Source organism: Thamnophis sirtalis, unplaced genomic scaffold, assembly GCF_051295495.1.
Source record: "Thamnophis sirtalis isolate CommonGarterSnake01/CBP01778 unplaced genomic scaffold, rThaSir2_p1.2 scaffold_6, whole genome shotgun sequence".
Lineage (NCBI taxonomy): Eukaryota > Metazoa > Chordata > Lepidosauria > Squamata > Natricidae > Thamnophis > Thamnophis sirtalis.
The window spans coordinates 78348408-78363590 of NW_028261386.1; the positions used below are offsets into that span (position 1 = coordinate 78348408).

At 34.1% G+C, this 15183-nt stretch overlaps 1 protein-coding gene across 10 annotated transcripts in view; it reads right to left on the reverse strand.

Moving 5' to 3' along the window:
• Window positions 1-15183, reverse strand: part of ARID1B (AT-rich interaction domain 1B) — a 452871-nt gene that overhangs the window by 42992 nt on the left and 394696 nt on the right. For all 10 annotated transcript variants that reach the window (XM_087718250.1, XM_087718248.1, XM_087718246.1 and 7 more), the window contains one exon: window positions 2446-2591. In XM_087718250.1, coding sequence (XP_087574376.1) covers window positions 2446-2591 — 146 coding nt within the window. The remainder of the gene's footprint in view (window positions 1-2445; window positions 2592-15183) is intronic.

Below are 15183 nucleotides of genomic sequence, written 5' to 3' on the forward strand. Positions count from 1 at the left end.
GCACCAGTACAACAATGCTGCTTTGTTCACATTACATAACTCTAATTAAATTACTTAATTAAAGTAAATTTAAAAAATACAACTTTACGCCTGCTCTAAACTGGTACCATCCAAATATGTGGACTTTAGCTTTCAGAATGTCTCAGCAATTATGTCTATTGCTGCAAATTCTATAGCTTCAAAGGCACAGATCTAAAAGATGACAAAGTTGGGAAAGATTCATTTAAGTCAATGATTTTTAAACTTTTTTCTTTCAGGATCTCTTTCGACTTTAAAAAATACTTAGGGAGGAGCATAAAAGTGCTTTTGTTTCGCTGGGTTACATTTATAAATATTTGCCATATTAAAAATTAAAATTGATGCATTCACTACTGCTACTACTTCTCAAAATTGTTTGATGGGATTTTAATATTGTATTATTTTAATTTAACACCAAATAGGAGTCAAAAGACATAATGAAATGTCCTTCATCTCACAACACATGGATAGAGTCAACCATAGTTTCCACTTGGAAAACATGAACATCCTAGACAAAAAGGCTAGGAAATTATCAGAAGCTTGGCATTCATATAAATCAGCCATTAATAGACACATAGAAATAAACACATTTAAATATCATTCAAAAGAGATAATAAAAAGCTAAGAAGGAAACAAAAAGACCAGAACACATCTTCTGAAGCATCCTGTACCCAAATAAATAGGGATTACTACCAAAAGAACAAGTAAGCAGAAAACAATATCCTAATAAAGGAATAACTGGTACTTAGGGGAAAAAAACCACACACATACACATTCCAACACTGGGAAGATAAGTTACTATACATAAACAGAGAATAACCCCACACTCACTAACACTGATGACGTTGCCTAGTTGGGTGATGAAATATCTGCCAGAAAACAAGCAAGCTCAAGGACTCCACAGTTCAATCCTGAGCTACATATATTCTCTTCTATGGTTAAATTACTGTAAAAACTCAATTTTTCAGAATGTGTAATGTAATAAATATACAATGACTACTGCATACAAAAGACATATGATAAGTGATTTTGTATTGAATAGATTTTCACTGCATGAAGTAATAAATGGCTGAACTATCTGAAGAAAAAATCACCATGTGTATCTTTCTTAAAATTGGTTATTCTTTTGCAATACATAAATCTTCTTAAGGCAGGACATTCTACCATCAGTTTGCTTGTTGGTGATGTTTGCGGATCTAGGAACCAGAGAAGTTAGGGTAAAGAAATTACTGCTGCGAAGCAGAAAGCTAGAATTTATAGCGTAGTTTCTATGCTCAAAAGTAATTTTATTTCAGCCAGGAAGACAAAATAGGTAACTACATAACCCAAACACAGTAATAACTAGGACAGCTTTGGTGAGGAATAAGACGGTGATTATCATTTGCTTAACAAGACTTTTCCTTTTTCAACTGGAATAAAAGTGTGCTGCTTGTGCCTAATACTAAAAAGAAGCAATTTTATTATTATTATTTTTTTAAAAACCTTCCTGCATGATTAAAAGTTTTCATACCTCTCCTTATCCTTGTTGAAAACACAACATAAAACCATTATAAATAAGACCAGTGGGAGTACCTCTGTTAAACAGTTGCCTATAGGATAAAAAAAGCAGGCATAATGAGGCCATAGGTCAATAATGGTTATTTTCAGCTCCCAGAAAAATACTGCAGAAAACAAAAACTTTAAAAGATTGTGGGGAGAGAAAAAAAATGGGGGTGAAGTACAAATGTCTCTTGTCTGCCTACTTATTGGGAAACTATTCCATACATGTGACTAAATAGTTTTTTTTTACTAATAACTCAAGACAATATGGCTGCTGGAAAACCCCATTATGACAGTCATTGGAGGGGGAAAAATGAAACTGATAATGTAAGTCTGAATATTACCGCAATGAAAATGAGCAACTAAATAATCTCCCAGGGAACAAGATGTTTTGTAATGATATTCCTGCAAACAAAAATAAATGCATTTTTGTGTATTGTATTGCAAACAAAAATCCATTTCAGTAAATTTTACTGGAAAAAAACCATTTTCTTTGTATTTTCGTAGACAAATATACTACCTGGGTCTTTCAGAAAGTTATACTTGAGGTAGATAAGAGACGTATTATGAGACACTCTGAGTTTGGCCAAAAATATTGTTTAACCATAGGAATCCTGGTTTCAAGATCTCTGCTACATTTTAAACAAAAGTCTTCTTCTAGACCTACCAGTTGTCAAATGGGCAAAACCCATGTTTTCAAGAAACAAAGAAGAGAAAGTAGAGATATGGCGAAAATATATCTAGGAGTTAATTGGAAATTTTCAAATTCTTACATCAGGATTTTGATACATGCATATGCAATTGTACCGCTGTCAAAGAGAAACACTTTAAAGATTTCTACCTTTGAAAAAGCAGCCTGCTACTCCTTGAAATTTTACCAGTCATTACCTGTGGAACTGTTCACCATGTTAGGTGGTATGCTGTAAGGAGGAGCTTGAGGGTTCATCAAACTTGAGTTGCTGTTCATTGGTTGGGTGTATGGAGAGCTGGATCCCATAATGCCACTCTGATTGATGACAGGAAAACTGCCTTGCCTGAATGAAGAGAAATGACACACACATGCACAAGCTCTTATTAAATTTCTTACTGTACAGTACATCTCAGTTAGTTACAAAATTCATACTTCAGTATTCACAGACACCTACAGAAGATGTAGCCGGTTAGTTTTTGCTTGCGTCAGGAGCTTACTAGTAATGAACTTATTCTGAAGTCCATTCTAAAGTCATTTCATGCAGATCTCTAAGCAAAATAGATGTAATATATGTTAATTTAAAATGGATAAATCTGAATACTATGTAAAGAAGTTGAGATTGGACATGGCCAACACATAGTGATGAAAGCACATAAAAGAGAATAGAGTGCTCACTATTGAAGTTAAAAAAAGAACTCAAGATAAATTAGCTAAGAGCTTTTGATTGTATTTTGCCTACCATACTAAAAAATATAATAAAAAATAAAGCAACTCTCACAAAGCAAAACAAAAATGCATAAACAGATTGAAATTGTACTACTTAGATACACTATTAAGAAATGGACATTCATCTTGTTTTAAAGCGTTTACTATAATTGTAATCACTGAATATATAGCTATATTAATGGATTGCTGTATGGTAAGCTATAGTTTATAAAGAATCAGAAGAGCTTTCGAGCAAAATAAAAAAAAACATGTGTTTTTTAATTTAGTGTAGTACATCTTAACAGGGCTACCTTTTATGGGTGAGTAAATACAAGTATATACTCACATATGTGTTAATGAATGAAATCTCAAATATGAAGGATATAGTCAGTATTCATTTGCTTGTCAAGAAATATTCACCAGACACAGCAACCATCACAGAAATATCAATCCTCTGGTTCTTCACACCAATATAATTATCCAGTTTATATGAATCCTTTTCAAGTTATTTTTGTCTATGAAGGTAAAGGTAAAGGTCCCCCTCGCACATATGTCCTAGTTGCTCCTGACTCTGGGTGTGTGTGTGCTCATCTCCATTTCAAAGCCGCTGTCCAAAGACATCTCCATGGTTATGTGGCTGGCAGGACTAAATGCCAAAGGCGCACGGAATGCTGTTACCTTCCCATCAAAGGTGGTCCCTATTTTTCTACTTTTTTACGTGCTTTTGAACTGCTAGGTTGGCAGAAGCTGGGACATGTAACGGGAGCTCAGCCCGTTATGCAGCACTAGGGATTCAAACCACCGAACTGCTCACCTTTCGATTGACAAGCTCAGCGTCTTAAGCCACTGAGCCACTGCATCCCCTATAAGAAAGCTTAAATTCACAATTTTAAACAATATAAATGCTTAAGACAAATGCCATTTTTGCACTGTGATTGAAAATACAAATTGAAGAAAGCCACAGTATGGTTTGCTTGCTTGTAGTTTAGAGTTTAAAAAAAAAATCATTGAGGTTAATAAATGTAACTGTAAAAAAAATGTAAAAAAATACTGATGTAATGCAAAGTGTGAATTTATATGTTTTCTATATGTTTCTATACTTTGTATGCTTTCTAAATCAAGGAAAGTTTCTCAGGTGAATTTGATGTGCTAGACAGTTCATTAGTTAGTAACTTAGTATTATTGACGGGTGTTGTGTTTAACCTTCAAATGCTTTTATGAAATCCAGAAGCTCTATTTGGATTTTTGTTGCAACTGAAGGATCAAAGAAAATAAGGATCAAGGAAGCTGAAAGAATATGGAAAATAATATTTTTATTTATTAACTAATATCTTATTAGTTTAATCACTTTAATATAAAGTATGAAAAAGTTACTAGTCAATACTAGATTTTAAAATCATTTTATTGAAACAAGTATGGAACTTTTGGTATAATTAATGTTTTTTCCAAGTTGGCTTTGTCCTCTATATCTGTAAAGAAGAAAAGGATTTCTTTTGATATGAAGGAGACAACTGACATACAATGTTATTCCCCTGATGCAAGTTTTGATGTTATAAAGAAAAATACTTAAAATGCACAGCCATACATTTCACTCCTCCCTCCCTCAAAAAGAAAAAAAACTGGAGCAGGAGTATTTGCAAAAACTTTGGAAGATTTCTCTGAAATAAAATATTGTTTGTGCATATATTGTCAATAACTTTTAAAAGTATTCTGAAAATAGGATTGAAACTATTACATAGTATATTACAATCACTACTTTTCGTTGCAATAATAATCCTACACACACGTATTCTGAACTAGCAGCATCTCATTAACATTTACTGCCTTTTTCTCCTTTACATTAAGGTTTACAACAGGACTGTTACATTTCAATGTTTCCTTTGTGCCTGGTGCTACTTTGAACAGCCCCTTTGTAAATAATCTTTCTGAGATCACTGTGCTTTGCATGACTAATATGAATGTAGGTCTCTAAAAGAAATTAGATTGCATCTTTTAGAGGATCATATATATTAATGCAATTAAATTAACTCTATTTGACATCTTTTTAGAGTTTCTCTATGACTTTCCATGTAGACAAGTAAGCGGACACATTTGTATTTTAATGAATTAATTTGTTAATAATATTACTAATAATTATTGTTATTATCTAAAATTATGAAGAATGATAAAATTTAGATATTTCTTCAATGTACATAAAACATTAAAAGGAATTAACAAATGTAAGTATTACAATGATTAAATAAATTTTGAAATTCAATTTTGAGTCTTCTATCAGGCCTGAACTATCAACTCAAACTATACCAAAATACTCTGTTAAACATTTATTTATTAAAATACACTATCTGAAAATTACAGTTTAAGTGATAGTATGCCTCCTGAAAGTCAAAATCTGAGAGTTGCTACTAAGATGCTGCCAAAAGTAAATGCTTTGTGGTTAGTTATTTTTTGGGTGTGAAAGAAACTAACTTCCAAGCATAACTATTTTAGTAAAAAATAACTTATTGAAAAAAATAGTCTTGCCTCTTCTAGTTCATTATTACAACCCCACCAGACCCCTTATAGTATCTGAGAGCAAACTAAAAAAGAAAAAAAAGAAGAAAAGCACCACCATCAAAATGTTACATAACTGAACATGAGAAACTTTGGTAGATTCAAAAACAATCCAAATAACAAACAAAACCTGTTGTCCATTTTAATGCATCATCAAAATGTGGTTTTAATCAATATACTAACCATAAGTATATTTGATTATTACTTATTATCCTAAAGCAAACAATTATTTATTTACTGATGCAATCAAATCAAGGGAATAATGCTCTTGAACATCTATAAGGCAACATAAATCTCAGTTTTAAATTTCTTAAACAGAGTTACAATGGCAAATCTATATGCAGAATTATTGGGATAAAATACTAATATGTGCTTGTACAGATATGACTGTCTTAAGATCCAGATTTGGGAAGCAGAAGCTATGCATACAAATTAAGATGCTAACAATTAGAGAAAGGATTTTTTGGGGGGATGGGTGCCAATGGAAATTTTTTCTGATTTTCAGGGAAATTTGCTTACTGGAGCTCACTGGATAAATTGAACTTACCATAGTCATTCTCTCCCAGTATTAACTACTCCACAGGTTTACCACAGGGGAGGGGAGGAGGACGGGGAGGAGACAGCATTATGCAATCTGCCTTGGATTATAAGGGGATAGGGTAAGGTGTGTATGTGTAAATGTCAGGATATAAATCTAACAGATTTTATTTTCATTATTATCCTGATGCATGATATCTTGGTATTCATAAAGGTAGAGGCAAAGGAGGAACAGAAGCCTGAATCATTATTACAAAGATAAGGAAAAACCATGAATCTAATATAGGATTGCAATGCCACAATAAATACTTTAGCGCATTAGTAAGTGAATGGAGTAATCTTAACATATCTAGTTAAAATGACACTGTATTTCCCTATGGCAAAAGAAAAGACATAAAGGAAATACGTTAGTGGTAGATACAAGTATCTTAAGCTATCATGTGTAAGATGCGGCCAACATCTGTTGAAACCAAGACACTAGGTTAATACATAAAAAGCTGAGAATTAGGGGGTTGATTTAAAAATTACTGAACAATCTGATTATAATAATGGCTTGTTCACTATGACTGAAAGGTTTCAAGGTGTGTCTTTATCACTATTAAGCAGTAGTAGTTTGTACTGTTTTAATTAACTAATTGACTAGATGACCTATACACCTCTTCCAAATATTTTTGTATTCAATGATTTCCAATTAGTCAGATATATTAAATATATTTTATTCAGTTTTTGTGCACCTCATATATAAAAATATGACTATCTTTTTCATATAGTCAGTGTATCTTTACATATAAAAAGGTTTTTTTAACCTGTGAACATTTCATGGGGGATAAAGCTTTGGAAGACAGCTTCCAGAACTAATAAGTCAGACAAATTTCATCTTTTTATTCTGATTCCATGGCATTTGGTCTTTAAGTAGAATGATAACTGAATATGACAAATAGTTCTACATTCATTTTGCATTGTAAAGTAGAATCCATTAAGAACTAAACTGAAATTGTAAGATTTATTCTGATTAACCTTTGGGCACTAAACACTAATAGCTTGCACATCATTCGTTAAATATATTTATATATCCTTAAAGTCATAGAATCATTTGTGGTTACTAAAGAAAGAAATGAAGGAAGAAAGAATAAAATATGCTTCTGTCAGTACTATTTTCACTGAAGAACTATTTGACCTGTTCTAACACATTTTCAGCTTTCCCCCTGCAACCTAAACTCCATTAAGGTAAGAGGCAAAGTTAATATTAGTTGTTGAAGTGTATAAAACCAATTTCCAAAACTGTTGTGGCATTTATGGATGAAAAATGTCAACAGTGGAACAAATTCAATGTACTACAGGCAATATTGGGAAAGGTGTAAAATAATACCCTGGTTGCATTCAAGGTAGTTATAGTATTTTTAGTAGCTAAATAAAAAGTTTAACTTTAGCTCAGATAGTGTCAAAGCTATCCCTGTAAATAAATCGTAGACTTCTTTCCACTTAAAATGCTGAGGGTATTTGAAATAACTGTCAGGGACACCTTTGGAACCATGTCTGAAATGTACTCTTTTAATTCATGTTTATTTAAACCAATCTCTGTAAACTGAAAAGTATGTTCTAAACTTAAATATCACTCTCTCATGATGATATGAAATCTCTTACTATAACAGAACTTTTCAAGATTAGTAAAACTAAAGGAGAAAAAAGCTGTTTTAATATTATGCCCAGAACATTTTTATATCAAATCATGAATATTTATTTCTATTTCATTTCCTGACTCATATTTTAGTAAATGAATTTCATTCCTAAACAAAAAAAAATCATGTTGATGTGGAGAAACGCTATCTAGGTGCTGAAAATCCTTCTAAAGACAATCAGTAATAGAGGCAACCCAAAAAGGTAAATAGTTTCTCCCAATCAAATCTGCTGAAGTGAGGAAATTGCATCTTAATATGCTTATGTTTGTACATGGGAGCCTTTCTCTTACATGATCTTTTTAATTAATGTTTTCTCAAACATAAGCATTTTTTAAAAAGAAAACTATATGCATGTATGCGTAATATTGTATGTAATGAGTCTATAAACTCTGACATGGTTGCTAATCTACATATTAAAACAGGCAAAGATGAGCAGAGATTTAGTCATTTTTGGGAATTTACTGTATGAAACAAGGTGCAGACCAGAGGTGGGTTCCTACTAGTTCGGCTGAACTGGTTGTAACTTGGTGGCCTGGGTCGCTGGAACCGGAAGCGACCAAGGCCTGCCTCGCCCCAGAACCGGTTCTCTTGGCTGCGCTGGCGGCACCATCTTGTTTTTGCCTTCTGCATATATGCAGAGCAATTTTTGTTGCACTGTGCATACACGTGAAGTGTGCATCAAGCATGCATGTGCGAAGCACACTTGCGTGTGGCATATCCCTGAGCAAACCAACAGTAGCGGCAGCTGGAACCCACCCCTGGTGCAGATAAATCTAAGGAAATCTCCAAAGGTCAAAATTAAAATGCAAGAGACCAACATTGCTTACTTTCTCTTGCTCTTCTCATTACTCTTGTATGAGCAATGTTGATAGAACTTCTTGGAAGTTACCAAGTTGACTCCCGTGACTTCAAAATTTCAAAACGACAATTGGAGTTAAAGGTTTTAAGCAGGGATATTTTGTAAAATATTGACAATCAATAAGCTTATCTACTTAGTTGCCAACCATGAAAATGCCTGCTGGAAACACACACTAATAAGCATACTGACCAAACTGTCCCATGCTTTATCTGCGCTGTATCTGCCACATGACAATATTTCTCTTTCCTTTTAAATGTCAAAGAATGATTTGAAGGTTGTTATTTAAACACAATGACCTGTACAATAACCAGATGTACTTCATTTAAATCTTATGTTGAGCGAGGTCTAGTAATAAAAAGCTTCTAATTTGTCATACACTGACATCAAATGGGTTATTATAATGAGAGTAATTCAGAGGTGAGATCTGAAAACATATTTTCCTGCTGGGATTTTCTTACAGTCTCTCATACATATAATTTTGTTGCAGCTTTTCTTCTCTGTCACAGTATGAATTTTCTAAAATCAGACTGTTACCAACTATTAGAGTACAAGAGGTTGCAAGATTTTGTGTGTGTGAGGGGAAGGAACAAAGGAAAAGATGGAGAATGGAAAGAATATGCTTAATTTTTATGTCATTTTGTTAATGTTATTGCTTCAGAAAGCAACCATTTAATGAAATTTCCAAGGTTAAAATACCACTTAGATAAATAATAGAGAAAATACATGCACAAATTTAAGTTCTCAGTCAGAGTTTCTTATGAAATATAGGAAAAGATATCGTAATGTAAGTCAAAATGAGAGACTATAAAAATCTGGATTGCCACCAGATACCTCTAGAGGTATCCAGATTTTTGGAAGCTAGTTAGCTAACTCAATCAAAAACTGGAATACCTTTTCCAATAATACTCTGGCTTGGCTTCAGTTTTGGGGGCACAAGCCAAGGTTTTTTTTTTTTTTGCTTATTAATTCCTTTAATTAGAGAAAAGAAAGTTTGTGGATAAATGAGCACTTGGCACCTTATATGAATATGAAATCAACAGCCCTGTACATTCCTCTGTATATTCTGGGACATATACAGAATTCCTAAATGTACACATCCTGACAACACAAAACTGTTTGTGCACTTTGGGTCCTGCTAGACTTTCAAGTGATCATAGTTATATTACTGCAAATATCCCCTTGTTTGCCTGACAGTGGGTGTGAAGTATAGATAACACTATTGTGTTGTGAAATACTAATGACAGCCACATTTAAGTCAGAGTTATTTTTGATAGCACTGTAAACAGAATTAACCTGAAGCAGGTTGCTTAGTGACTGTGCACGAAGGACTCAGTAAAATGCTTTTATCATAAGAAACTAGTGCACAGCAGCTTCTCTTAACCTACTGCCAAGTAGCCAAAATGTACTAGCTATTAGCTTCTATAGCAAGAAGTCAGCAGTGGGGGTATGGTGTGTGTTCGTGTGTGTTCTATGTGCATATAAGGGAAAAGGGAATGTGCTATCCGGAATCAATAGTAATACACTCTGAAATTATACTCGCTATTCAGAGAATGACACTGTATTTGTATAGGATGGTTGGCTTGATTCCAAATCATCTGGAGATGGAGATGAGAAAATAAGGGAGGAACAACAATTTTAGTTGTTTTAATCAGTGGCATTAATTTTAATGGAACAGATATTGGTCAATTGTATTTGCATAAACATTTAACGTTTTCCTCCCCACAGAACTTAAAAAAAAGAAATTTCAATTTGGTTAACGTTATGTCTGAAACTTATGGGACATGTTATATTGATATTAATGTTCTATGCAATGGAAATCAATATTTGCTTATTTCAAGCTCATCCCATTGTGTTCACTGAGGCTTATTTCTAGTAAATTATTCTGAGAATTACAGCCCATTCTGGAGGAGTTCATTCACAATTTATAATCAAACAGCATTTACAGAATTGTTTTGTTTAAAAGCCTCCAGTTTAGCATAAAGAGAGATGCATCTCAGTTAAGGCTGACTTCAGTTTCCAAGTTATTCATAGTTCTGCTTAAAACTCAAGGGATTTTCCAAGCCATTTTTTTGGTCAGAAGCAAGATACAACTCTATTTCTTCTCAGTTTTGGATCTAATGCTACCTTGAATCAATTTCTGTTGTTCTGCCAATGTATTGGAATTTTTCTTCACCACCTGCAAGTCTCAATATTATCTCCTCGTTGGCTCCTAAGGGACAGGAGTAGAAGAGGAACTGTATTTCTGTATTTGTGAGATTAAATTTGTTTAGATAATTTTAGATGCCCTAAAATGTTTAGATAGTTCTACTGTTATACCAACCATTCTGTCAGATGATTAACCTGCTTTGTAACTGGGCTCAGAATCAGGACCAAGTTCTAAAGACACCATGATTTGTCCATGCTGGCATTTTAAGTACTGAGGTTTTTAGAATAACTCCAAGTTGGCTGCTGGATGCCAAGGTAGTAAAAACACAATAAAAATGATGCATCAATACATGAAGGAAAATCTCTTAAAAGATAATCAATTATCATAACAAGGCTTTAACTCGGTATTTTCTAAATTTAATTCTATTTGTATTTGGACTACATTTTAAAAAATCCCAGAGCAGATAATAAATATATTACAGTCAGCCAACTCAGATGATATTAAACATAATAAAATAAATTACACTGCAGAGAGAACAGTTAGAACCAAATTCCTTTACTACTATAGCTACTAAAAAGTACAAAATCCCTCAAATCAAGGTTGATGCCTGCCAAATATTTTCTTGGCAGCATTACAGAAGTGGTTTGCTTTCCTCTGAGAATTTTCATCTCACTTTTTAGTCTAGCCAACAGTCCTTCATAATTACCCAACTAAGTCTCACTAACTGGAATTAGGGTCCCATCCTAGTTATAATTGTGCAATGACAGGTTCTTCATGAATTTCCTTTAAAGGTGGAGACATTTTACACTCTCTATTCCACCTTCACTTTATTCTATGCTACATTGTGGTTACTATATCCTCCTGCTCCATTTTATCTTTCTTTTTTATATCCTCCAATCCAAAAACTCTTGGTGGCTTACATAAAATATAAAAACCAAACCAAACATTAACAGTACAACATATGAACAGTAAACCAGCCAGACATGATACCACCATATGTTCAATAAAATGGAAAGTAATCATGACATGATAAATTCAAGGGAATGCTCTGATATAATTTCATCTTTTTTTTAAAGACATTAAAAAACATTAACAAAGAGAAGGGTAAGCTTCATTTCTACTGGGAGATTACCAGTATTATGTTTTAGTAATATTTGTATAATAATTATACATCACAAATAAAAATATTCAGTGGCATACAATTCAAAAATATAAAATAACTGACATAGAAAAACAATAAATAGAAACGGAGAACATATACAGTATTAAGTTAGCTGGAATGACATACAGATTCAGTCACGCAATGGTGTCCTTAAACAAAGCTAAAATGTGCTGTGATAAAACTGTCTTAACCAGGTTTTGCAAAGCAATCACCATTGGAGCAAGTCTTCTCCCTAATTAGAGGGCTGTTTCTTGATATAGGGCAATGATGAAAAAACCAGCACCTTCTGGCCTTACTCTTCCTAACATCACGGGAGCAGAGAAAGATAGCAATTTTGCAGAACACATGTACCAGCACTCTGCTGGAGAAGATGGTTCTATAGGGATCTCAGCACTAAGCCAAATATAGCTACATAGGTAAAAATCAGCACTAATTGTACCCATAAATGTACTAGTAGCCAATTTGCTCTATTGGCATCAATACAAGGACTGTTAAATTTTGCACCAATTGCAGTTTCTGAATGGTCTTTCAGAGCAGTTCCAGGTAAATTACACTGTATCATCCCACTGGTTGGTAGTAGGAGCATGATTTATTGAGAAATCCTTCTACTCCATGTACTGGTGCATCAGCTGCAACTAGACAAAAGTACTCTTTGTCATGACTTCTATCTGGCTGAGCAGTATCTACCCCATTGTAGAAGGGATTACACAGTCCCTAGGGAACAGGCACATAATTTGGAGTACTTCTGAATCTAGCATGGCTGCTAAAGCCTTGGAATCTTATGTGACTTTTATCAATTTAGAGTACATCCAACAATTATAACCAGCCAGATAAATATAACTTTGCAAGCTAAGCTCCTTGTAAGAGGGACTGCCTTTCCCAACTACACTGTTAACTGGAATTGGCAGATACAATCATATTAAATGAGAACACTGACAACTGCACTGGATGCTAGTCCATTTCTGAGCTTAATTCAAAGAGACAGTATTAGCTTACAAAGCCCCAAAGGATTGGGACAGGCTCTCTGATGGAACACCTTCAGTTTTACTTGAAATGCTTAAGATATCTCCACAATCAGGCCAAGTGGGAAGGGGAATGTTTACCACTAGCAGTCCTCAACTTATAACCAACAATTCATTTAATGGTAGTTCAAAGTAACGAAGGCACTGAAAAAATGACTGATGACTTGTTCTCAATGTGACAACCAATGCACCACCCCCATAGTCACATGATTGCAATTTGGGCACTTGGTAACATTTACAACACTTGCAGCCTCCTGCAGACATAGGATGGCAATTTCTGGGCTTCCCAGATGGCTTTCAACAAGCAGTCAATGGATTTTATGTCCTGGTTTCGGTGAAGGGAGAAAATGCTCAGGAATAAGCAGGTGGAGACCATATGAGATGTGAGCCCCTGGGATGGGTGTGCGGCATGCAGAGATGCTGGGTAAGAATACACATATATACACTGTGTTTAAGAGTAATACATTTGCAGTGAGACTGGTAAAAACACCAGGAAGGTTTGTTTGGAGAGGCATTAGCAAATAGACATAGGTTAGACAAAAGAAGAATTGCGGAAACAGGAGAACAATACCTTACTAGAGGATGAGGATAAGATGTAATCCAGTAGATCTAGCAATCTAATACCACTGTATAACTTGAAAAGTAGTAAGAGATGAATCAAACACTTGGTCAGTAATAAACCAATGTCAAAATGAAAGTACCAAGAATAGGAATTCATGAATCAGAAAGTCAGATGCTGAAGATGCTTCCAGGAATGGAAGGTACTCTCTACACGGATTAAATCCTTTCCTGGCGAGCATATGCAGCTGAAGCATTCCCTGCTCAATGGTTGCCAATAATGAAGTATTGCTTGCAGAGTCAGCATCTTTCTGCTGCTTGCGAGACGTTTATTTTCTCAGGCTTGGAGTGTTTGCCCTGCTTCTTGGCACCTATGTTAACTAAAGAAGGATCAGTGTTGGCCGAGGAGAGACCTGAGAGTCCATTCAGCGGCTATCAAATCATTAGGGTGCAGAACCCAGTGGAACCTGATTTTACCATGACAACGGGGAAGCCAGCAAGGAAGGCTGCAAATTGCAATTACATGATATCTCGCTTACCAACTGCAGCAAAAAAAGATAGCAAATTAATGTGTAATCATGTAATGACCACACATTAATGACCATACTGCTTAATGGAAAATGATCCTATCCCCTTTATGATCATAAATTGAGGACTACCCATAGTCACGTCCTATCTGTAGAATGCTCTCTTCGATGAGCTCCCTTAATGCTTACATTGCAGCATTTTCTGCACCAGATGAAGACATTATAATACTTTCTCCCAGAGATATAAAGAATGTTTTCCCCCATATTTTAAAATATTAATATTTTACTGATAACTATTCGTACTAGTGCTCTTCTTTTTGATCTTATTTGCTGCAATATTCTCTGTTTAGGTTTTATGTTGTTTGCTATGGTTTATATCTTTCTACTTAAGAAAATGTTTCACTGACTGAACACTGATTATTGGTTGGTATAAAAGTACACTGACTTGTCAATCAATCCTGTGAATTATAAATAATAGCTTAATGGATAAATAGATTCCCTCCACCCCCTGCAAAATTAGGTTTCCTAAAGTCAAATTGTAGACTAATATGCTGTCATGTGGATATTACTATACATTACATAAATAATACGTCCTTTTCTTAATAAATTTATACTAAGTACATTGTAAAATTGTGTGTGTGTGTATGTGTGTATTTCTGAAAGCAAATTATAAGCAAAATGTCTTAGATTTGAAGATTTTACTAGATTTGTGAATTTATACTGTGATTCTGAGAAAGCAAACTAAACCAAAACATTTGTTTATGAGGTATACAAATGCATAACTGACAAACATGGCCCCCCAATTTTATCCAAACCCACACTTTATGAACACAACAGGGAATTTTCTATGTCAACATAGAAAGCAAAAACAAATCAATTATTTTGGTAAAAGCATTCCTGGAATGATATTCGTTTAATCCATGTTGCTTCTGCAATCACTTTTATGAAATTATGTGACTTTTGATATAGTACAACAGTTACACAGAGAACAAAAAACAGTATCATTGGAATAAGGTCATTTCTTACTTTAACCTGTGAGCAAAGAATCTTTTTGTATTTTCTTGATAACCATTTTTTACAGGGATGTCATTTAATTGGTTATGGCATCTGCATTCTGGTGTGATATTCCACCAGAGAGCTATATTCCTCTTGCCTTAATGATTTTCTGAAACTTTTAAAAACATGGTTCA